Source organism: Nerophis lumbriciformis, linkage group LG26 (assembly GCF_033978685.3).
Source record: "Nerophis lumbriciformis linkage group LG26, RoL_Nlum_v2.1, whole genome shotgun sequence".
Classification (NCBI taxonomy): domain Eukaryota; kingdom Metazoa; phylum Chordata; class Actinopteri; order Syngnathiformes; family Syngnathidae; genus Nerophis; species Nerophis lumbriciformis.
In genome coordinates this window covers 29,060,458-29,085,669 of record NC_084573.2, presented here as the reverse complement: position 1 = coordinate 29,085,669, position 25,212 = coordinate 29,060,458, and the positions used below count along the sequence as shown (strand labels likewise).

At 37.4% G+C, this 25,212-nt stretch overlaps 1 protein-coding gene across 1 annotated transcript; it reads left to right on the top strand.

The window, feature by feature from the left end:
* The first annotated feature begins 102 nt into the window (after positions 1-102).
* cpsf2 (cleavage and polyadenylation specific factor 2) lies at positions 103-24,253 on the top strand. Its single transcript, XM_061987047.1, has 15 exons — positions 103-240; positions 2,054-2,219; positions 2,300-2,459; positions 5,502-5,607; positions 6,732-6,861; positions 6,948-7,063; positions 10,988-11,175; positions 11,253-11,543; positions 11,939-12,039; positions 12,159-12,362; positions 14,070-14,222; positions 14,298-14,520; positions 16,581-16,895; positions 18,287-18,421; positions 23,913-24,253. The coding sequence occupies exons 2-15, from the start codon at positions 2,071-2,073 to the stop codon at positions 24,003-24,005; spliced, it is 2,364 nt and encodes a 787-aa protein (XP_061843031.1). The 5' UTR covers positions 103-240; positions 2,054-2,070; the 3' UTR covers positions 24,006-24,253.
* The last annotated feature ends 959 nt before the right edge of the window (positions 24,254-25,212 follow it).

The window sequence follows — 25,212 nt, the reverse complement described above, 5'->3', positions numbered from 1 at the left end:
ACGTTAAACATAATTTAATGCGACTAAAGTTTGAAGTTGGTTTTAATATGAGTATGTTGTTGATACTGACTTGGTACGGTCTCGTGCCCTTTGACATGTGACGTGACGGCAAACATGGCGGTCTATCGCGGTCCCACGACGCCCGCCGTAATGTCTTAATATTCTAATTACGCAACGAATAGCATCGTTTTTTTGTTTTGACTACTACGATTATATATTTATGTTATATATGAAGGAATGGTACGTTGGGCATCTTCAAGTTATTCATTGTAACCAAGAGCTTGAAAGTTGGCTACTAGACTTGCCGGGTAGCTAGCATTGATCCGTTATTGTTGTGTGAATTATTTTAGCCTGTTTTCTATCCATTAAGTTCTTTCTACTGTGTATATATAGAAAATGGGGGTTGTTGTTGTTTAAGTTTATTTCCAACATGCATGCAGTTAAAATTGTATACATCATATGCGACCCCAAAAGGGACAAGCGGTAGTAAATGGATGGATGGATGGATATTTCGTATTACAACATGTCTGAAAAGGAGTAGGAAGAATCAATCAATCAAAGTGTATTTATATAGCCCTAAATCACGTGTGTCTCAAAGGGCTGCACCAGCCACAACGACATCCTTGGCTCAGATCCCACATCAGGGCAAGGAAAAACTCAACCCAATGGGCTACAATGAGAATCCTTGGAGGGGACCGCAGATGTGGGCGACCGGTGCGATGGACGTCGAGTGGATCTCGTTAATAGTGTGAGAGTCCAGTCCATAGTGGATCTAACATAATAGTGTGAGAGTCCAGTCCATAGTGGATCTAACATAATAGTGTGAGAGTCCAGTCCATAGTGGGGCCCGCAGGGGATCATCTTGAGTGGAGACAGGTCAGCAGCGCAGAGACGTCCCCGACTGATGCACAGATGAGTGTCTCGACTTTGAACAGCCAGTCCATAGTGGATCTAACATAATAGTGTGAGAGTCCAGTCCATAGTGGATCTAACATAATAGTGTGAGAGTCCAGTCCATAGTGGGGCCCGCAGGGGATCATCTTGAGTGGAGACAGGTCAGCAGCGCAGAGACGTCCCCGACTGATGCACAGATGAGTGTCTCGACTTTGAACATCCAGTCCATAGTGGATCTAACATAATAGTGTGAGAGTCCAGTCCATAGTGGATCTAACATAATAGTGTGAGAGTCCAGTCCATAGTGGGGCCCGCAGGGGATCATCTTGAGTGGAGACAGGTCAGCAGCGCAGAGACGTCCCCGACTGATGCACAGATGAGTGTCTCGACTTTGAACAGTTTAGCGCCTCATCTGTGGTCACCTAATCTGTGCCTCTCCACAAAGGAGAGGAGAAAAGAGACGGCAGATCAACTGGTCTAAAAGGGGGGTCTATTTAAAGGCTAGAGCAGTGGTTTTTAACCTGGGTTCGATCGAACCCCAGGGGTTCGGTTAGTCGGCCTCAGAGACATCTGACTTATGGTGTAAATAAAAACTTCTCCCTATCAGCGTATTATGGATACCCCCAAACAATGTTCCCTCTAATTTTCCATCTGATTTGCAGGTTTTTTGATTGATGGATTGAAACTTTTACCAACAGATTGCAAAGGAAGAGAATACATTATATGAAACAGTACAGTTTACACAGTACAGTACATATTCCGTACAATTGACCACTAAATGATAACACCCGAATAAGTTTTTCAACTTGTTTAAGTCGGGGTCCACGTTAATCCATTCATGGTAATGTGTGTAAGGTTTGTAATTTGTTGTGAGTTCATGCACTGTGTTGGTTTTGTTCTTTGAACAAGGTGATGTTCATGCACGGTTCATTTTGTGCACCAGTAAAAAAACATATGACATTTTATTTTTCACTAAAGAATGCGCATATGAAACCGGTGGGGTTCGGTACCTCCAACAAGGTTAAGAACCACTGGGCTAGAGTATACAAATTAGTTTTAAGATTGAGGAAGAAGCAGAGCTCCAAATACCCCATTTCTTCTTCCTATCAAGTACTCTGCCAGTGTGTAACCCAACCTTTTTTCCTTTTTTTTTTTACAGATACTGAATAATCAGCAATGACGTCCATTATCAAGCTGACAGCTCTGTCAGGAGTTCAGGAGGAGTCTGCCCTCTGCTACCTGCTGCAGGTGGATGAATTCCGCTTCCTTTTGGATTGTGGCTGGGACGAGAACTTCTCCATGGACATTATCGATGCTATAAAGCGGTGAATGCAATATTCAAAGTCATCATTTTACGCGAGGACTAGATGGATGTGTGTGACGTTTGTTGTTATTGTTCCCGCAGGCATGTTCATCAGGTTGACGCCGTGCTTCTCTCCCACCCCGATCCTCTTCACCTGGGAGCTTTGCCGTACGCCGTGGGCAAACTGGGCCTAAATTGTACCATTTATGCAACAATCCCGGTCTATAAGATGGGTCAAATGTTCATGTACGATCTTTATCAGGTAAGAAGTGGTCGTGGGCGTACCTACAGTATGTACACATTATTGGTGTGTGGGTTTATTGCTTTACCATGTTTCCAGTTTCTCATTACAACATGTCTGAAAAGGAGTAAGAAGAAGCACAGATTTAGGGATGTCCGATAATGGCTTTTTGCCGATATTCCGATATTGTCCAACTCTTTAATTACTGATACCGATTTATGCAGTCGTGGAATTAACACATTATTATGCCTAATTTGGACAACCAGGTATGGTGACGATATGGTACTTTTTTTAAAATAATAATAAAATAGATAAATAAATAATAAAAAATTTCTTGAATAAAAAAGAAAGTAAAACAATATAAAAACAGTTACATAGAAACTAGTAATTAATGAAAATTAGTAAAATTAACTATTAAAGGTTAGTACTATTAGTGGACCAGCAGCACGCACAATCATGTGTGCTTACGGACTGTATCCCTTGCAGACTGTATTGATATATATTGATATATAATGTAGGAAACAGAATATTAATAACAGAAAGAAACAACCCTTTTGTGTAAATGACTGTAAATGGGGGAGGGAGTTTTTTTGGGTTGGTGCACTAATTGGAAGTGTATCTTGTGTTTTTTATGTTGATTTAATAAAAATAAAAAATAAACCAAAAAACGATACCGATAATTTCCGATATTACATTTTAACGCATTTATCGGCCAATAATATCGGCAGGCCGATATTATCGGACATCCCTACACAGGTTATTTAATTTCACCTTCTAACACATTTGTACTCAATCGCTAACACAACATCGAATAAATCAGTAGATAAATGAGAAAGTAAATAATAAAGTTAACATAAATGGATAGTTAAGTAAGTTATGTTTTTACATAATGAGATGGCTAACATTACCTTATTTTTTAATTAAAGTTCAAGATTATCTTATTTTTTAATAAAGTTCAAGATGTTTATTAGGGTTCTTCTTCTTTGTACTGTGAACACTTTTGAGTTGTAACAGTCTCTTAAAGTGGATCGTATTAGTGTTTTGTTTGACTTCTTTGCTTAATCCATTCCATAATTTAACTACAAACCGTATACTGATATGCTAAAGGTTTTAAGTGCTGTACGGGCATGCACACATTTTTTAATTAGATTTTCATCTAAGGTTACATTTCTTCTCTTTTGTTGAGAAGAATTGTCATACATTCTTGGGTTATAATTTGCTTTGTTCGTAATTTTAGTTGTTCGCAAATGCACCAAATGATAAAATTTCAATATTTTTGATTTAGTAAATTAAGAGTTTGAATGTTCTCAACAGCCAACATGATGTATTATTATTCTAACTGATATTTTTTGTAACACGGCTATTGAATAAAGCGTACTTTGGTAGTTGTTTCCCCATATTTCTACACAACAACTCTGATATGGTAACAGTAGCGAGCAGTAGAGAATATGGAGTGATTTTTGTCCAGAACATATTTTGTGTCAATATTTCTCGCTACCTTTTTTTGTATATTTTTTACATAAGATCTCTATGGAGATTAATTTGTGTCTTTATTACGAAAACTTTTTTTGATACAGAATTTATGCGTTTAAATTTAGTAAACTGAATTTTTTTAATAATCAAATTACGGTATACTGACAATTTCATTGACAAAAAATTGATAGCAAAATGCGTGTGTTGAAGTATTCAGTGTTAAAAAATTCAGTGTTTACCAATTTTTTGTGTAAAAAAATTCAGTGCAGAAACAATTTGCTGCTTAAAAACGCAAGACCCACTTCCGGTAAATTAAGACTGAAGCAATCGATCCGGTCTCAGAACGAGCCAGTGTCATGTTAGAAGTCACGTGATGCAGGTCTTGCAAAGCAGCATAAAGGCAGGTACCTGGGCATAAAACAACATAACAAACATTTGAATGTCTTAATTTACCGGAAGTGGGCCTTGAAGCTGCAAAATTTTCAGCGCTGATTTTTTTTCTACACTAAATTTTCAAACACAGAATGTTTTAAAGTCACACATTTTGCCAACACATTTTTTCTCAATGAAATTGTCAGCAAAATTTGATGTAAACAATTAACTTCACAAAATTCAAAAGCAAAAAATTCAGTTACATAAATACAGTTTCACAAAAAGCTTTCGTACTAGAGAGACAAATTAACCTCCATAGATTTCCAGCTCATTTTATCACACCCAAAATGTGATTTATTTTACTCTGTCAATGTGTAGTCCGTCAATTCGTATTTGTGTTTGACTTTCCCTTCTACTGTTGCCAAATAACATTACCGTAATTTAGTTTTATTGAGATTGAAAGATGGTCTGTTTTTGTCAAACTATTTTTAATTTGTTAATTTCTTTTGTTATTTGTATTAGCGTCTGTGTGTTCTCTCATAGACCAAACACAGTCGTGTCAACTGCAAATACTACTAACTTTAAGTCCTTTGTAACTTTACAAATGTCGTTTACATAAAGATGGAGCAATTTTGGTCCCAGTATTGATCCCTGGGGTACGCCATCAGATATATTTAGCTCTGTAGAAGTTTGTTCTCCTATCTTCAAGTATTGCTTCCTGTTGGTTAAGTAGCTTCTTACCCAGTTTAAGACCACTGCTCTGATGCCATACCATTTTAATTTGTTAACTAATATATTATGATTAATTGTATGAAATGTTTTTTTTTCATCTATTGCATTGGTTATCTCTTCCGTTATTTTGATTAATGCCATTGATGTTGAAATGTTTGCTCTGTTGTTTTCCGCAAGTGTTCCACTTTTTTTATGAACGTGTCCAATCTGTTGTTAAACAATTTTTCAGTGATTTTGGAAAATTGTAGAAGTAAGGAAACAGGTCTCTAGTTTGTAAACTGGTCTTTGTCTCCATTCTTATAAATCAGTACAACTTTTGCTATTTGAATTTTGTGTGGACATTTAAATTCATAGGTATCTGATATACATCAAAGGTTCTGAAGTTTCTTTGCTACCCTTTTTTATTATTTCCATATGAATTTCGTTACAGTATTGGGTGAGTTATGAACACAGCTTAATTCGTCCCTGTGTTTTTTCCCCATGTAGTCACGAAACAACAGTGAAGATTTCTCTCTCTTCACCCTTGACGATGTGGACAGCGCTTTCGATAAAATTCAGCAGCTAAAATATTCGCAGATTGTGAATCTGAAAGGTGAGTCACAAGAGTGTTATCAAAACTGTCTGTATCACTTGTGTTTATTGTATACATTATATCACTGCTATGCACGAATGATAGACACACCCTTAATACATTTGTGCCGATCTGATATTCGACTTCGACATACTTTACTGTTCAACGAGGTAAATTGTTTAAAAATTGTAAAATGATGAACATCTCATGAGCTACTGTGATCTGCTGCTACTCTTACAGGCGTACATTAAAACCATGTGGTTGCAGTGCTCGCTCCAAAAGTCCACAAAGAACAAAACATATGAAAAACAATAGGGAAGCATCAAAATGCGACCAAAAGTCATCATTGAGAAAAACCAGAAACTGAGCAAAAAAATAATAGCACATATAATAAAACATATGGCATAAGTCTGACATACTAGGAGCTAACAGCTACACAACAGCTAAGCACACAATAACACACAAGCTCGAAAAAAGAAACGTGTCCTTAAAAGAACAAAATTGCAGTCTAAAACATTACCTTTTTTAATTATAGTTAATTATAGTTGCTTATTACTAATACATACAAAGTCTCCAAGGCAGAAACATATTAGAAAGTATCCAGTAACAAATATGTCCGCATAATTCTATTTACTGCGTCATGAGTGACCACTAGGTGTCACCAAAAAACAATTACCACTCCACTTCATCTTAAAGACAGCATAAATCCATTCCAGACTTAACAGTACATTGGTTAGTGTTTTTCATACCTTCCATTATTCTCTGTTTGAGTCATTACTCATGATCAACATTTTTTTTATAACATCCCACACTATGAAAATATTAAAGCTGTGTATGATTTGTGCTGATATCAAATCGAATCAATATTATATTGGGACACCCTAACTTAAAAATGCCTTTTCTTGACCTTCTACAAGTGCAATAATATTCCCTGCAGACTTACTAAACACATTTTAATGGTAAAAGGTACAGGTATTTACCAGATATTGAAGGAGGTTAACAACCGTGTTTCAGTCTCCCATAGTGCCCCCTTTATCTCTCTCTGAAGCAGATTTGCTTTGTTAATAATGATTTATCTGTTTGTTTTTGTTTTTAAATGTGCGGATATATTGTTTACATCATATTATTGTTTTTGTACCTGACAGGCAAGGGACATGGTCTATCAATTACGCCTCTCCCGGCTGGTCACATGATTGGCGGGACCATTTGGAAGATTGTGAAGGATGGCGAGGAGGAGATTGTTTATGCTGTGGACTTCAACCACAAAAGAGAAATGTGAGGACACGTACATGCAAGAATAAAATATACCGGTAATTGATGGTTTTTGGCTCCTGGCGTCACTTTTGTGTTTGCCGTTCCAGCCACCTGAACGGCTGCACCATGGAGAGCATCAGTCGTCCTTCCTTGCTCATTACGGACTCCTTCAATGCCGCCTACGTGCAACCACGCCGCAAGCAAAGAGATGAACAGCTGCTTAGTGAGTATCTACCACATATACCCTGTCCCATCAATACCTTTCTTTCGTCGGTATTAGAGCATTATTTGAGATGTACTGTCAAAAATGGATTGTTATTTTTAGTATGTTTATTATTGTGGTTGTGTAGAATTTTACTGCACTGATAAGGTGTGATATTTTGCCTGTCTCATGTAACTAAATAACCTACCATCAATAGACATGTTGTTAAATGAATATTCACATTTGGTGGAGCAAGTTTTACATGGAGGCGATCCCTGTCAAAGTACTTTTGTTCTTGCGTGCCTCCGAGTCCGGCACCCCGGGAAGATGAAACTTCATATCGCACTTAAAGTTTGGATACATTGTTCACCCAGCGATGGGTAAGCTACTTGGAAAATGTAGGAAGCTAAGCTACTAGTTATTCTCGATTTAAAGGGGAACTGCACTTTTTTTCAAATTTTGCCTATTGTTTACAATTATTATGAAAGACATGACGACGGATGTATTTTTTTTTTTTTTAGGCATTGTAGCTTGTAAATAAAAGTCTGCTTACAGCAGAGCCAATGGGATGTCCTCTATTTCGCCCATAAAATCCGATAAATGACCATTCAAAAACTGCCAACAATACTCCATTTACATTTCGTGATTTGAATATTTACCAAGTATTAGTGATATTGTTATTATAAGCGCTAACGCAGACACACTATTTATAGCGGCGTTGTGATCACAAGCCTGTGTACAATTTCGACATGATCGACTGGAAGTTTATTGTAGATCATGAATCATGCATCTCACCTGGACAGAAGAAGTCTGAGGATGTAATCCGACAAGTTGGTGCACTTTGACAGCCCAAAAATAAAACATCTATCGTCATGTCACTTATGGTGATTGTGAATGTTAGGCAACATTCCAAAAAAAGTGCAGTTCCCCTTTAAATATAGCTAATCTACAGGGGAAGCTAGTTCCAGAGAATTGTAGCAAGCTACTCTACAAGCTACATGGCGAAAGTAGCTTGCTACATCAACATTACATATATACTGTATAAATATATGTCTCAACTTAATGTACAAATTTCCACCAAACGATTTCATCATTGAACTTTGTGACTATTTAATAGAAAATACATACCGTATTTTCCGGACTATGGAGCACACCAGTATATGAGCTGCACCCACTAAATTTTGGATGAAATATTTTTCCATACACCGTATTTTTCGGAGTATAAATTGCTCCGGAGTATAAGTCGCACCGGCCGAAAATGCATAATAAAGAAGGAAAAAAACATATATAAGTCGCACTGGAGTATAAGTCGCATTTTTTGGGGAAATTTATTTGATAAAACCCAACACCAAGAATAGACATTTGAAAGGCAATTTAAAATACGGTAAATAAAAAATAGTGAACAACAGGCTGAATAAGTGTACGTTATATGACGCATAAATAACCAACTGAGAACATGCCTGGTATGTTAACGTAACATATTATGGTAAGAGTCATTCAAATAACCAACATATAGAACATGCTATACGTTTACCAAACAATCTGTCACTCCTAATCGCTAAATCCGATGAAATCTTACGTCTACCGGTAGTCTCTTATGTGAATGACCTAAATAATATTATTTGATATTTTACGGTAATGTGTTAATAATTCCACACATAAGTTGCTCCTGAGTATAAGTCGCACCCCCGGCCAAAGTATGAAAAAAACTGCGACTTAAAATCCGAAAAATACTGTATTAGCCGCACCAGACTGTAAGACGCAGATATATACATTGTGAAATGAGTTATTTACACAGAAAGATTTGTAGATGTTTATTTACATACCTTAATTGTTTTCAAACAGTGTCTGTAGCACGGCAGTAAAACGTCTGATCAAACAAAACAGAAGTCATCGTCATGGACCTGCGAAAGCTAGCTCTCCAATCAGCTAAACAGACTCAATCCGAAATAACTCCACTGTGACGTTTTGGTGAATTTACTGAGGAAATAGTGAAACTGAAACAATAGAAAAAGAATGTCATTGTAAGTTAATAATACTAACAAAGGCACTCGTACACGTGTTGGCATATTAGCTAATGCTAACGATACTAGCTTCATTACATTATGATAGCACGTACAAATATGCATAAAAACACTCCTACAGACATCACACATGGAACGGATTCGTAAGTAAGAATTGTTTTAGTTATATTGGCTTTTTTGCCGATATTCCGATATTGTCCAACTCTTAATTACCGATACCGATATCAACCGATACCGATATATACAGTCGTGGAATTAACACATTATTATGCCTAATTTGGACAACCTGGTATGGTGAAGATAAGGTCCTTTTTAAAATTAATAAAATAAAATAAGATAAATAAATTTAAAACATTTTCTTGAATAAAAAAGAAAGTAAAACAATATAAAAACAGTTACATAGAAACTAGTAATTAATGATAATGAGTCAAATTAACTGTTAAAGGTTAGTACTATTAGTGGACCAGCAGCACGCACAATCATGTGTGCTTACGGACTGTATCCCTTGCAGACTGTATTGATCTATATTGATATGTAATGTAGGATCCAGAATATTAATAACAGAAAGAAACAACCATTTTGTGTGAATGAGTGTGAACGAGTGTAAATGGGGGAGGGAGGTTTTTTGGGTTGGTGCACTAATTGTAAGTGTATGTTGTGTTTTTTATGATGATTTAATTTAAAAAAAATAAACAAAACAAAAAAACAAACGATACCGATAATTTCCGATATTACATTTTAAAGCATTTATCGGCCGATAATATCGGACATCTCTAATAACATGCAACGGTTGCTTGGAGTGATGAATGAAGAATCTTTTCGAGCAGAACTGCAATGGACGGTTTTACTTTCGGTTTAAGGCAAAACGGGAAGTACATTTTCAACTCGCAGCTCCTGCAGTGAGCAAACTCGTACAAAAGATGGCACCATGCCACAAACAATAACAACATTTCAGTCCTATGCTTGGGAAGGTTTATTAAAAACCATCCATCCATCCATTTCCTACCGCTTATTCCCTTTGGGGTCGCAGGGGGTGCTGGAGCCTATCTCAGGCGGGGTACACCCTGGATAAGTCGCCACCTCATCACAGGGCCAATACAGATAGACAGACAACATTCACACACTAGGGCCAATATAGTGTTGCCAATCAACCTATCCCCAGGTGCATGTCTTTGGAGGTGGGATTGAACACAAAACTTTGACAATTAGCGGGAAAAAAATTTGCCGCACAATTTTTTCGAAGTGTAGGAATAAAGTAGCTGCTTATAGTCCGTAATTTACAATGCATAATGTAGCGTCCTCTGATTGATTAAATTGCTTTTTTAACAGTTAATATCAAACTGTCATTCACTCACGCAAGCACATACAAGAACAGCTGTCAAGCCCCTCAGACGTGTCACAGCATCACAAACATTTGTACTAAACAACTCTAATATCGGTACCACAAATAACATCAGGGTGGGTAAAATAATAAGTGAAACAAAGTTTAATCTGCGGTCTATTGTTCACATCCAGCCAGGAAGAAGACGCTGTTGTAGTGTGCAATCACACACTACCTCACTATGGCAACACGTGGTCATGTGGCAATATTTTTCATGGATTTCAATGAATGTCACAAGTATCAGTAAAAACTTCATGCTTCAGAACTTCAAAATAGGCGTCACACAAAGGCCACCTCATCTGTAATAGCCCGCATTTTTTGCCTAACCTACGCGGTGTGGGCGTGTCCGCAAGCTAGATGAAAGAATACGAATAAGACACAGAATTATAAATTAGGGCCCACAAAGAACGGTTGGCACAGGTCTTGTATTGACTCTCTTTAGAACGTAGATGTGTACATAATGAAGTGGGCCAATATGCAATATACAATTCAAAACAATGTGTTTGTCATCCCTGTCCCTTTTCTTACCTCTCTGCAAAGCCAATGTAATGGAGACGCTCCGTGGGGACGGTAATGTGCTTATCGCCGTGGATACAGCTGGGCGGGTGCTAGAGCTGGCCCAACTCCTGGACCAGATTTGGAGGACAAAAGATGCCGGGCTTGGAGCTTACCCGCTTGCCCTACTTAACAATGTCAGCTACAATGTTGTGGAGTTCTCAAAGTCCCAGGTATCATTCACTGATATTCTCTCTTAACCCCTCTGCACATTAGGTGGAACAGTACATTTCACCAATTTTGTCCGCAGGTGGAGTGGATGAGCGACAAGCTCATGAGGTGTTTCGAGGACAAGAGAAACAACCCCTTCCAGTTCCGCCACTTGACCCTGTGCCACAGCCTGGCAGACCTGGCTCGGGTTCCCAACCCAAAGGTGGTTCTGTGCAGCCAGCCCGACCTCGAGTCTGGATTTTCCCGAGAGCTCTTTATCAAATGGTGCCAAGACAGCAAACACTCGGTCATATTGACGTATCGCACCACACCTGGAACACTCTCCCGCTACCTCATCGACCACCCAGGGGAGAAGATGCTGGATCTGGAGGTGAGAGGAAAGTCACAAATATTATTAGATGTATAGATGATTCCATCGCTGCTTTGAACGGCACAACAATGCCCTGGCTTGGCTGCAAAGAATACAGGGTGAAGTTGCAAAATCCACACCTTGTTAGTTGTAACAAGACAGCAGAAAGCTTTTCTGCATTCAAGGGCATAAATAAAGTTTTCGCAACAATTTTTCCCCAGTTTTTCGGCCAATCATGACACTAAACGAAATAGTCTGTTGGCACATGTATCATTCTGAGAATTCAGTCTCCCACGTGTTGGTGACTAGGTACTGTACTGTGGAAAAGTGGCAACACTATGTCACATGTTCACACCAAATTGATAAAATAATAACATGTGTTTGCCTTGTTTGTGCCTTGTGTCATCAACCAACAGGTGAGGAAAAGAGTAAAGCTTGAAGGCAAGGATCTGGAGGAATACCTTGAAAATGATAAAATAAAGAAAGAGGCGGCGAAAAAACTCGAACAAGCAAAAGAGTAAGTCAAATAGACGGTACATGAAATAAAATGACAAACTATGGTCTAAAATTGTATTGTGCTTCAGTGGTAAATAGGAGAAAGCTACTGACCTACAAAGTATATCTTGATTCCTGCAGGGTGGATGTGGACTCCAGTGACGAGAGCGACTTGGAAGACGACCTGGATCAACCAGCTGTAGTGAAAACCAAACACCACGACTTGATGATGAAGGGCGAGGGCAACCGCAAAGGCAGTTTCTTCAAGCAAGCCAAGAAGTCCTACCCAATGTTCCCAACACACGAAGAAAGGATCAAATGGGACGAATATGGAGAAATCATCAGGTATCCCATATGAGAGGTTGTTGCAAACACATTAATCGACTTATTTGATTAGAAAAAAGCTTTGATTTATATTCTGTTGCTTCGATTAATTGTTTAATAAGTGTAACTAATAATAATTGGCCAAATCTAAACCACATAAAAGAATAACTGGGATTTATATAGCGCTTTTCTAAGTACCCAAAGTCGCTTTACATGTAGAACCCATCAATCGTTCACACCTGGTGGTGGTAAGCTACTTTCATAGCCACAGCTGCCCTGGGGTAGACTGACGGAAGCGTGGCTGCAATTTGCGCCAACGGCCCCTCCGACCACCACCTATCATTCATCATTCAATTCACCGGTGTGAGTGGCACCGGGGGCAAAGGGTGAAGTGTCCCGCCCAAGGACACAACGGCAGCGATTTTTGGATGGTAAGAGGCGGGGAGCGAACCTGCAACCCTCAGGTTTCTGGCACGGTTGCTCTACCCACTACGCCATGCCGCCCTAGAAGGTAAAATAAGTTCAATAGAAGGTAAAAAGGGTAAATAGAAAGTAAATCAAAGGCAAAATAAGGTTAAAACAAGGTAATTGAAGGAAAAGGATGGTAAAAACAAGCTAAATTGAAGGTTAAAAGGGTAAATAGAAGGTAAATAAAAGAAAAAAACATGGTTAAAAGATGGTAAAACAAGGTAATTGAAGGTAAAGATGGTAAAACAAGCCAAATAGAAGGTAACAAGGATAAATAGAAGCTAAATAAAGGCAAAATATAATTTAAAAAAAACAAGGTAATTGAAGGTAACTAGAATGGTAAAAGGTGAATATAAAGACAAAAAGATAAATGGAAGGTAAAATAAAGTACATAGAAGATCAATTGGAGATAGTAAAATATAAATAGAAAGTAAGTAAAAGGTATTAAAAGGTTAAAAAATAGTAAATAGAGTATAAAACAAGTTAAATAGAAGGTAAACTATGTAGAAGATAAGCCAAGGTAATAGAAGTTAAAAGACGGTAACTGGAAAGTGAATAAAAGGTTAAAAAAGAAGGTGAATAGAGATTTAAAAAAAGCAAATACAAGGTTAAAAAAAGTTAAATGAGAGGTTAAAAAAGTAAACAGAAGGCAAATAGAAATAATTAAAAGGTAAAAATGTAAATAGAAGGTAAGATATGGCAAATAGAAGGTAAAACAAGTTAAACAAAGGTAAAATATGGTAAAAGAAGGTAACTCAAAGTGATAAAAGGTGAATAGAAGGTAAAAACAGGTAAATGGAAGGTAAAAAAAAGTAAATAGGAAATAACTGTTAAAAATAAGTAAATAGAAGCTACCCTAAAAGGTAAACGAAGTTAAATAGACGTTAAAATATGGAAACGAAACGTCAAAAGAAGGTTAACAAAGGTAATAGAAGGTAAAATATTTTAAAATAAGGTAACTCCAGTAGAATGTAAATAGAAGTTAAAAATGGTGAAGGTAAAAATAAGGTAAATGAAAGGTAAACAAGGAAATAGGAGATGGGCAAATAAGGTACATAGAAGGTAAGTAAAAGGCACAAGAAGGTAAATGAAGTAAATGCATTGTTTATTTCAACTATTACCCCTAAAATACGCATTGAGGCTATAAAGTGTGTTCAGATTACTTGATTAACCGAACAAACTAATTGATAGATTACCATATTACTAACATAATGGATAGCTGCAGCCCTAATTGTGTGTAAAAAGTCAGTTTGTTTTCAGGATTGAAGATTTTCTTGTCCCTGAACTGCAAGTTAAAGAGGAGGAGAAAACCAAACTGGAATCTGGCTTGACCAACGGCAATGAGCCGATGGATCAGGACCTCTCTGTTGTTCCCACCAAATGTGTTTCTACTATTGAAAATCTGGAAATCAAGTGAGTCATCTGTGACTGAGGCTATTTTTTGGGGGATTTGAAAAAAGGATAATTGATGACTCTCATCTCCTGCAGGGCCAGAATAACATACATAGACTATGAAGGTCGCTCCGACGGTGATTCCATCAAGAAGATCATCAATCAGATGAAGCCCCGGCAGCTGGTGATTGTTCACGGCCCTCCAGAAGCCAGTTTGGACCTGGCGGAGTCGTGCAAAGCTTTCACCAAGGACATCAAAGTGTACACACCCAAGCTGCAAGAGACTGTGGACGCCACCAGCGAGACTCACATCTACCAGGTCAGCTTTTATATCACCTTACAAGGCTTACATAAGAAATCTGGCAGGTTGGACAGGTTCCATGGAAATCAATGCGAATTTTCCTGGAAAAGTTAGGTGGCTACTGAGACGGGAAAATAGCTATTATTTCTATGAGGGAACATTTAACAGCAAGAATGATACATTAGGGGTAGAAATGTATACCGAGTACTGGTATTTTTTGGTACCGGTTTTTAATTGGGTTGACCTAGTAGGACTGTTAAGATTTTCACCCAGCTGACCGTGGTATTTATGACACGGTGTCACATTCACTTCAGGTGCTGCAGCTCGGCGTACAAAAAAAAACATGGGTGGAATCTGATAATCAGTTTTGAATAATCACAAATAAGGAACCAAAACCACACAATAGTTTTTAACACAACAACATTGCCTCCTCAAAAGTCCCTCAGAGTCACACACGCTAACAAGTGTTAGTGTCAGTTTGAAGTGATCGCGCTTTACTCACGACCGCCGCTACAGCGCTTCGTCCACCGTCTTCCCAGCAATCCAATAATCCACAGGCCAATTTTAATCCATATAAAAAAAATTGAAAAATTTGAGCAATATAATAATCCATAAAGTTGCTCTGATGCAAGATAGCTGCCAGGTCTCGAGTCGCACTCCATTGCGCTGCGTTTGCATGGCATCAAAACACACCTTGCTTAAATGCACATCCACCTAACATGCTAACTTATTGTATTGATTTATATTAGATATATTAGATATATCATGTAAAAGGTCTGTGCTACGCATATTTCCAGCTGAGTATAATTGTAATAAGTCAAAACACAGGTCTGTCTTTACAAGATGATGACATAACAACTGCATTGCACCTTGCACTGCACACAGAGTTGACTTGTTTAAGACCTAAAAACAGGTGTTGATAAAATACTTCTCTGCTGTGAGATGTTACATGATGTTGGTGTTGTGCAACCTATTGTGCTAATAAAAATGCCAATAATTTTTTATTTTTTATTTTTTTTTACATCTTCATTAAACATAAAGTACCGAGCGATTACGGTACTGATGGAAAATCCTTATGTTATACATCCCTACTTGGGCGTGCTAAAAAAAAAAGTATTCGCATCCCAATTGCGATTCTTTATTTGTTGCGATTTTAAATTAATTCATAAAATGCACACAAAAGAAAACCAATAAAAAAATGCAATATTTTTTTGTCTTAACTTTTTTAATTACCGGTAAACTTGAATTTATTGAATGCATGTTTTGTTAACAAGAGGCAAGAAAACTATTACAACACACATGAAAATGACTAAATCGAGTTCTTCTATCTGACATAACACCAGTGGGGTCTTGATGCACACATTGCAGTGTGCAGATGTTATGTCCTCTGTAAATCGCATGACACATGTGGGGCACTAATTAATGCATAGTGCAGATTAGAAATTCATAAAATCTGATTCAATTTTAATCACCTGTAATACTTACCATCAATTTTTCAATGATTTTATTCCTGTAAATTCTTATAAATTGCCTTCAATTCAAATGGAAAGGTTATTAACTTCTCCTGATTTTTGTCTTACAATAATTTTTATGTAAATTAATCAATGTAACGTTTTTATTAATGCTGTGTGAAGAAACTCCTTACTTGGCAGCAACCAGCAGAGGGCGCAAGTTGCTGCCTTGACGTGCTGCAGCATAAATTGCAACCAGGGAACGAAATTGTGGGTAAAACAAATAGGGAATGTAAAAACAGACAGACATTTATCTCTGGACTAATACAAACTAATCTAACCCTAACTGCAGCAAAGTTAGTTGTATTTTTTTGTATTCATAGATTTATTTCTGCAAATATTGCCCACTGTATGTACTTTTAACACAAACTGAAGAGAGCCATGTTCCATAGATTAATGACATTTGTGTAGCAGTACAGGACTTCTGCACACCTGCAGCTTCTGTACACAGGTGATGTACAGCCCAAAACCAAATAGTTGCTGTTTTGCAGTGCCGTCGTGTAAACCATGCAGAAAATATCAATACATTTATTTATGTAGTAAAATGATCAACTTTGTGTGGTCAAGGTGCGGTTGAAAGACTCCCTGGTGAGCTCGCTGCAGTTCTGCAAGGCCAAGGACACAGAGTTGGCGTGGATCGACGGTGTGCTGGACATGCGCGTGGTGAAGGTGGACATGGGCGTGTTGCTGGAAGAAGGTGCAAAAGAGGAGCCAGAGGAAGGCGAGCTGCCCATGGACACCACCCCCGAGCTTGATGTGGACCACGCTTCTGTCGCGGTGGCAGCTCAGCGGGCCATGAAGAACCTGTTTGGCGAGGACGAGAAAGAGCCTTCCGAAGAGAGCGACGTCATTCCCACACTGGAGCCCCTGCCCTCATACGAGGTGAGAATTACTTGCAATATTTTCTGTTCGCCTTAGTTTAGTTTATTCATTGATCCAAAGGGATTTTTTTTGCCTCCTGATACACAGCTTAGGAGCATAATTGGAAAATTGGTAATAAATAATGTCTCTGCCTGGCGTCTACTTTGCCCCTCAGCTTTAATGGCTGACCGCATTTCATTACATGTCGCTTTCATGCAAATTAACCTTGACCTGGGGAGAAACTCCAAGCTACAGATGACTTTTAAGGGCCGCCTGCAAAAAGGGCTCATTTTATGACATGAGACACTTGATTACAAAATTTCACCCAAACAATGCTATCTTGTGTGCAAGAAAAATACAAGTGGTAATTGGTAATTCAATATTCAGTTGTATTTAATACAGGGACAGCACTCATCAATAAACATTAATACCAACAATAAATAGAAATAAATAGTATTGTGCTTATCACACACCAGCTGTTTAATTGTAACATTCATCTTAGTTGTAGTTTTCATTACCAAATTTGGAGGTGTTGAATCGCTAATGCTAATAATAGCCTGTCTATGGCAAATCCAATGTAAATTAGCATCAAACTAGCACATTTTGTAAGAATGGAGCCTTGCTTTTCGAGCGTTTTCTACCAAGCATACTTGATTTGTTGGTGTTGAAAATAGCAACATTGCTTAAAGGGAATTTGGCTAAGTCCGCCCTAGGCGCTGCTTGAGTTATTGTTTACGTGAGCCGGCGTTTAGTCTGCAATCGGAAGTAAGGCCACATGCAACAAAGGTATCGAAATACAAAACAGTTTGATTTTGCGTAAATCAATACCTGGCAGTACAGTAGGAATTTGGTCGGTACATATAAAAGTATCAAATTTGGTACCATCCCTAAGCGATACATAATAGATAAAATGCATATAAAAACATTTGCTGGATGATATATTGTCCCACAAATTATTGCCGATAAACAATTTCATTGTCGGCAAGCAGTCCCTCCTGAGTCAGATTGTAGATGGCCGACAAGAGGATTCACTCTGTTCTTTTAATCCTGCTGTTAAATGAACACGCTCAGGTGCTGAGAGCAATGCACAGAGTGAACCCTCTTGCACCCTGATTGACTGCGACAGACAAAGAAAACAAAGTTATCAAGTTCATTTTCATTTATCATTCGATTGATTTATTGACTGCCAGCCCTGGCCTACTGATTTGTATGTACAGTATGTAGGCAAAAGTACATTAAACTAATAATAGAGTATCCCCGAGGTCTAGGTTGTATGATTTGCAATATCGACGTAAGATGGGTGTTATTAGTTTGAAGGTAATATATTCACAAGGACATAGAACCAATCCAACTTGTCCTTGGAGTGAGTATCCAACCCCCCCCCCCCCCCCCCCCCGCTGTGCTCTGTCCAGATGCCCGGACATCAGTCGGTGTTCATCAACGAGCCTCGCCTCTCCGACTTCAAGCAGGTCTTGCTCAGGGAAGGCATCCAGGCCGAGTTCGTAGGAGGGGTGCTGGTATGCAACAACCTGGTAGCTGTTCGCAGGGTGAGTCCAAATGATGGAGTTATCACATTTGTTGAAAGTAAAATGTCCTTGACTTGAACACTTCTCAAATTATGAAGTATGCCAATTGTGCGCCCTTTGTGCTCACTTAAAGGAGTCATGTTATATATTTCTACATTCAAAACACTTCCTTGTGGTCTTCATAACATGTAATGATGGTTCTTTGGTCAAAATGTTGTATTGATTTTCTTTTTATACTGACCGTCTGCAAGCCTCTTTCTGAATGTGCTGTTTTGTGGGCGGTCTTATTTACATCCCAAAGCCTTCCTCCAGGCCAAGCCCCCTTCGACTGCTTCTCCACCACGTCAGCCATGTGGTAGCTTTTAGCGCTTCCATATGGAGTCGACTGACAGATATAAGTTCAGGCTATACACTACTTTGTGTTAGAAATGGCAACAGCGGAGGATGCAAGTGCTTCCAGAACAAGAGGATTGAGGTAAAAAAAGGAACGTATTGACTGCAACTGAATAAATTGGCGGACTCGCGCAAAGCTCTCTGGGTAAAACTCTACCATATATAGAGATATCTGTTGACATAACTAAGGCAAAATACGTCACTTAAGTCTCAAATTCCAAGCGGCTCGTTTGGAGCAAGTATGAAGGAAGGCAAGATTGTTTTATTAATATCTCCGCAATGCCTCCATGGTTTGATTTCACGTTTTCCAGACTTTTGCAGATCCCAAATACACAAAAACAGGTACCGTTAGGTAAGAAAAGTTAGTTTTTGCATAAAAAATTATTATAATGTTATTGCTACTTGCCACTGCTTATTGATATCTGCCACGTTTCATCATAAAAAAAGAACACTCAAATTAATTCACAAAGTCATAAAAAACCCACAACATGCTGGTTAGCTCGCATGTACATTCAAGCATTTAATAGACGTGTCGTTTTTTTTGGATCATATTATGCAAAAACAACTTTTCTTACCTATTGGTACCTGTTTTTGTGTATTTGGGATCTGAAACTGTAAAATCCAAACCATCGAGGTATGGAGGAGATATTTATAAAAAAATATTTCCTTTTTTATACTTCCTCCAAACGATCCGTTTGGAATTTGCACAATTTGTGACGTCTTTCCCAAATGTGATGTTAGCGGATTATCCATATATGGAAAAGTTTTTCCCAAAGTGCTTTGCACGAGTCCGCCATTGTAGTCCGACGACGCAGTCAATAAGCTCATTCTTTTTCGCTATCCTCTTGTTTTGGGGCAGACTGGCTCGTACATGAACATGCATCCTCCGCTGTTGCCATTTCTAACACAAAGTAGTGTAAAGTTCAAACTTATATCTGTCAGTAGACTCCATATGGAAGTGCTAAAAACTACCACAAAGATGGCGGGAGAAAGACGCAGTCGAAGTGGAGGCACGTAAAGAAGACCGCCCACAGAACCGCGCATCCTAAAGAAACAGTCAGAAAGTGTGTTAAACATAATCTATGCAACATTTTGACCAAAGAAGCACCACTACATGTAATATAGACCACAAGGAAGGGTTTTAAATAATGAAAAAATATCATATGACCCCTTACAGCTGTCACTCCTCCCACATGCTATAATTGATAACTACTGTATTACTTTACTGTGCACAATAGAACTAAGCAGAAGGATGGGGAATAGTGCTTAAATTGAGCAAAGTTTGAGTACACCCTCAAATCTTGCTAAGTTGCAGTTAAATTAATGTTTTTGGCATTGTGTCGATATTCCATTGTCATTATTGATCGGTTGAAGTTTAAAGGGGAACTGCACTTTTTGGGGAATTTTGCCTATCATTCACAATCATTATGAAAGACATGAAGACGGATGTATTTTTTCAAATGCATTTTCACTCGTAAATTAACATAAATAAAAGTCTGCTTACAGCGGAGCCAATGGGAGGTCCTTTATTCCGCCCATAAAACCCAATAAAAAACATCCAAAAAGCGCCAACAATACTCCATTTACATCTTGTGACTTGAATATTAACCAAGTATTAGTGATTTTGTTATTATAAGCACTAACGCAGACAAACTATTTATAGCGACGCTGATCAGCTGCTTTCTCGTTTCCTTGCTTGTCAAACTTTATCCTAGATCATAAATCATGCCTCTCACCTGGATAGTAGAAGAATGAAGACGTATTCCGACAAGTATGTTCACTTTGACAGCAAATTTAGACCTAGGAATGGCGAGAACGACACAAAAATATGCTTTGTTCAACTCCCCTTTTCTTCGCGAGGATTATGAGTCATTCTTCAGCTAAATGGGACTATAGGAACGTACTAGCAGTCATACAAGCAGTCAGCGTCCTAATAACAGCAGACTTTGTACAGTAAGTGATGTTTTATTATGTTTGATGACTCTCATGAAGTCTGCAGTGAGTAATAATCGGTGATGTTTATTAAAAAAAAGTGAACATTGTGATGCGCTTTTGAAATTAATGCGCCGCGTATGCTTAAAATGATCAAAATACGTAAATATTAGAATGTATTATAAATTTGCCGGTTTCTACATTACATATATACTTACATAATGACGTAAATATTAAATGTTATTATAAATGTGCCTGTTACTACATTGCATATATACTTACGTCATGACGTAAATATTAAATGTTATTATAAATGTGCCTGTTACTACATTACATATATGCTTAAATAATGATGTAAATATTAAATGTTATTATAAATGTGCCTGTTACTACATTACATATATACTTACATCATGACGTAAATATTACCGGTAAATGTTATTATAAATATGCCTGTTACTACATTACTTATATACTTACATCATGACGTAAATATTAAATGTTATTATAAATATGTCTGTTACTACATTACATATATACTTACATCATGACGTAAATATTAAATATTATACTGTAAATGTGCTATATACAGTAACTACATTATACAAATACATCATGATGTAAATATTAAATATTATTATAAATGCGCCTGTTACTACATTATATATATATACTGTATATACTTAAATCATGACTTAAATACTATTATAAATGTGCTATATAACTACATTATACACTTGCATCATTATGTAATTATTAAATGTTATTATAAATGTGCCTGTTTCTACATTACATATATACTTACATCATGACGTGAATATTAAATGTTATTATAAATGTGCCTGTTTCTACATTACATATATACTTACATAATGATGATAGAAATATTAAAATGTTATTATAAATGTGCCTGTTATTACATTACATATATACTTACGGTACATCATGACGTAAATATTACATGTTATTATAAATGTGCCTGTAGCTATTACATATATATTTACATCATGACGTAAATATTAAATATTATAAATGTGCTATACAACTACATAATACAATTACATCATGGCCTAAATATTAAATATTATTATAAATGCCCCTGTTAATACATTATATATACTTACATTATGACGTAAATATTATTATAAATGTGCAATATAGCTACATTATACACTTGTATCATGACGGAAATATTATAATAAATGAGCATGTTACAAATATACTTACATCATGATCAACGTTCCCTCTAAGTTGCGCACCTGCGCAATTGCGCACTGCTCACGCGTACTCTGCGCACAGTAAATCTATGCCGCGCAAAAAATCAAATCCCACTCTAAACAAAATAAACAAATCGTTTGTTTTGTATGATTTTGCAATGCAACTGTGAGTAACAGGTGACGAAAGGCGGCCACAACAGATAAAAACAATGTTTGTCAACACTTAAATTATTGTAACGTCTGTGGAGACACTTAAAGAGGACAGGAATTCCATCGGTCCCTTTATTTAGCGAAATTGTTTGTCGGCCATAACCACACCAAAACAAGGTGTAAAATACTTTTATCGAGCAAAACTGGTCGTTGTCTACCGTACAAACCAAGCCAAAAGCAACTCTTTGTCATCTGTTATATCAACAGCAGTCGCTTGCTCTCTCGCTCACCTGCACCAACACATACACTATGGCAATTAGCCACTGGTGCGTTTATGGCCACACAAAAAGTTGGACAACTCCAACACTACACGTAAAGTGTAAATTTCAGGTCGTTTTACTATGACTCCTCAATCAGTGTGCTTATTCTACTGTCATTTGTTAAGAATGTTATTTTTTGGATATTAATCATGAAATGATGTTACAGGACTACATAATTGCTAATAAAAAATATTTATTTTACGGACAGAAAGTTAATAAACACTTCATCTCATGCAACATGTGAATGTTTTAAGGGGAACTAAATGTGATCTCTGAAAGGGGTACCGTACACAATCTTTCCAAAGCAGGACCCCCACCTAGGCATAAAATACTATAGTGCATAGCTGATTTAAAAAAAAAAACAATATCTAAGTGGGCAAAATCACATATATTAGAAAATAATCTCTTGAAATTGACTAGTCACTTGATTATAATAATAAGACATTTAAATTGTTATGTCAGGTTTGAGACAAATGTGCTGCGGGTATGGCCACAGTGTGCACGTCTGTATTCCACTGAAAGCTCAGGGTGTTTGTGCGTTTGCTTACACACATGAAAAATTAGAGGGAACATTGATCATGATGTAAATATTAAATATTTTTATAAATGTGCTATATAATCACAATATACACTTAGATCATGACGTAAATATTATAATAAATGTGCCTGTTACTACATTACATATATACTTGCATAATGACATAAATATTAAATATTTTTGTAAATGTGCCGGTTACTACATTACATATTTACTTACATCCATCAATCAGAAAACCCTAATGGAAGTGTTCAGATGTTTTTTTAGGGCTTTATAAGCACAATAGACCGACTCCTATAGGCTCCATTATAGGCTGACTTTTGATCGCATTTATTTACTATTTAGAATGCATTAAAAGAAATACATCCGTCGTCATGTCTGTCATAATGATTGTGAACGATGGGCAAAATTCCCCAAAAAAGTGCAGCTGTCCTTTAAAATGTCAGATTTTTACCAGCAATCTGCTTGTTAATCATGTTTTTAACGACAAAATCAAAAGCCATAGTGTTTCTTGTTCAAAGGGGAAGAGTCACTATTAACAAAATGCAATAGAACATTAAAACCCTAACGGAACACGTAGAGCTCGCCAAAGTAGGACAACAAACCCAGAGGCATAGGAGGAGTCCTGCCTCAGGGAGAGAAAAAAATAAAAGGAACCCCGAGTAGAACTTAACAAGTCAAATAAAAGGAAAAGTATGCGCAAACCAAGACATCAACAAGAAAAATGTATAATTGACAAGAACTTAAAATAGACTCAACCCAGAAAATGAACTCACAGAGACTGTTTGAGGAGTCAGCGTCAGTGCAAGTAGAAAGTTGAAACAGCTGCAGCTTTGTGCCAAGTGTAAATTGCTTCTAACGTGTTTTAAGGTGATAGGAAGGTCCTAAAAGAATGCTGATTAAGGCCATAGCCTCGATCACCCATGAATATGTGTGTGTGTGTGTGTGTGCTCCTTGTCCAGACGGAGGCGGGACGCATTGGCCTGGAAGGCTGCCTGTGCGACGACTACTATAAGATCCGGGAGCTGCTGTATCTGCAGTATGCTGTAGTATAACAGCACATATCCCTTATGAGGACTTTACCCTGAGGAGATGCCCGTCCCACACCCCTCGGATACCTCCAGCTGTGGCCCCACCGCATCCATTGTACAGTTTAATTTTTTTACATTTTCTCCAGGTAACAATCTCTAGTGCTGGGAGCAGCTGTTTCTTTTTGTTTATACCGGGACTCATCTTGTATGTGACGAGAGATATTTCTCCATGTTTTTTTCTTATTAAATATACAATACTTTTCCAAATTTGACTCGCCGCAGTTGTGACGTTTTTTTTTTTATTAAACCACAACACAGGTACAGTCATCCCTCGTTTATCGCTGTTAATCGCGTCCAGACATGACAGTGATATATTAATTTCCGTCAAAGTACGAATCATTAATTATAAATCAAAGTACAGCATAAAAAAAAAACCTGTTTACTAAACCGGTTTATGAATTTTTCAACATTATGAGCACCCTCTAGGAGTGAAATGACACCCTTTAGTCACCTTTACACTCTTTTAATCCATTATTGCAGTGATTCTCAAAGTGGTTGCGCCAAAAAATCACTTAATTGAATAATTGTAACGACTTGACCTGAGCCGTTATCAAAGGTTTATCAGCCTTTAATGGAAGTCGTTACAATCCGGCTACGGTAGGCCATTTTTAATGAAAAGTTAGGCCTACTGCGCTACTGTATTTTAATGTTGGTCATTACGGTGGTATTTGGAGAGCCAAGTGTTTTCTGAGATGCTTTAATAACGACTGCAATATTTTAATGCAGACGGAGCCAATTGGTGCCCACCATACTGAATAATGTCGTCTGATTGGTTTGGTCTCCTCTAGTGGCCAATACTACTGTTGTATTGGTATTATAACTTAATTCAGCCATTTTTTTGTTTAATAATGCTTCAATTAGGGCAAAGATGTTGTAGAATATGCTGTAGAAAATTAGCGATGTGGTGAAACCCCAATATGTGAAGCGTCAAAGAGTGTAAGAAGCGCATCAGAGTGCGGCTTTTCCTGTTAGGAAAGAATGGGTTCGGTTGTCACACTTTTTCAGTCGAGTGTGAATCGCCGTTTTAATCTAGACGTCTTTTCATTAAATTGAAGCTTAATGTGTTAAAATGTGTATTCCTCATTTTTCTAAATACCTTTATTTTGTTTTACCAACCTCAACGTGGAGATTGTTGTATTTTAATAAAAAAATATTTTGCAAAAAAAAGTTT

Coding starts and splice junctions, on each gene's coding strand:
- cpsf2 (XM_061987047.1), top strand. CDS start 2,071: ATGACGTCCATTATCAAGCTGACAGCTCTGTCAGGAGTTCAGGAGGAG. Junction 11,176..11,252: donor TGGAGTTCTCAAAGTCCCAG/GTATCATTCACT, acceptor TTTTGTCCGCAG/GTGGAGTGGATGAGCGACAA. Junction 12,040..12,158: donor AAACTCGAACAAGCAAAAGA/GTAAGTCAAATA, acceptor TGATTCCTGCAG/GGTGGATGTGGACTCCAGTG.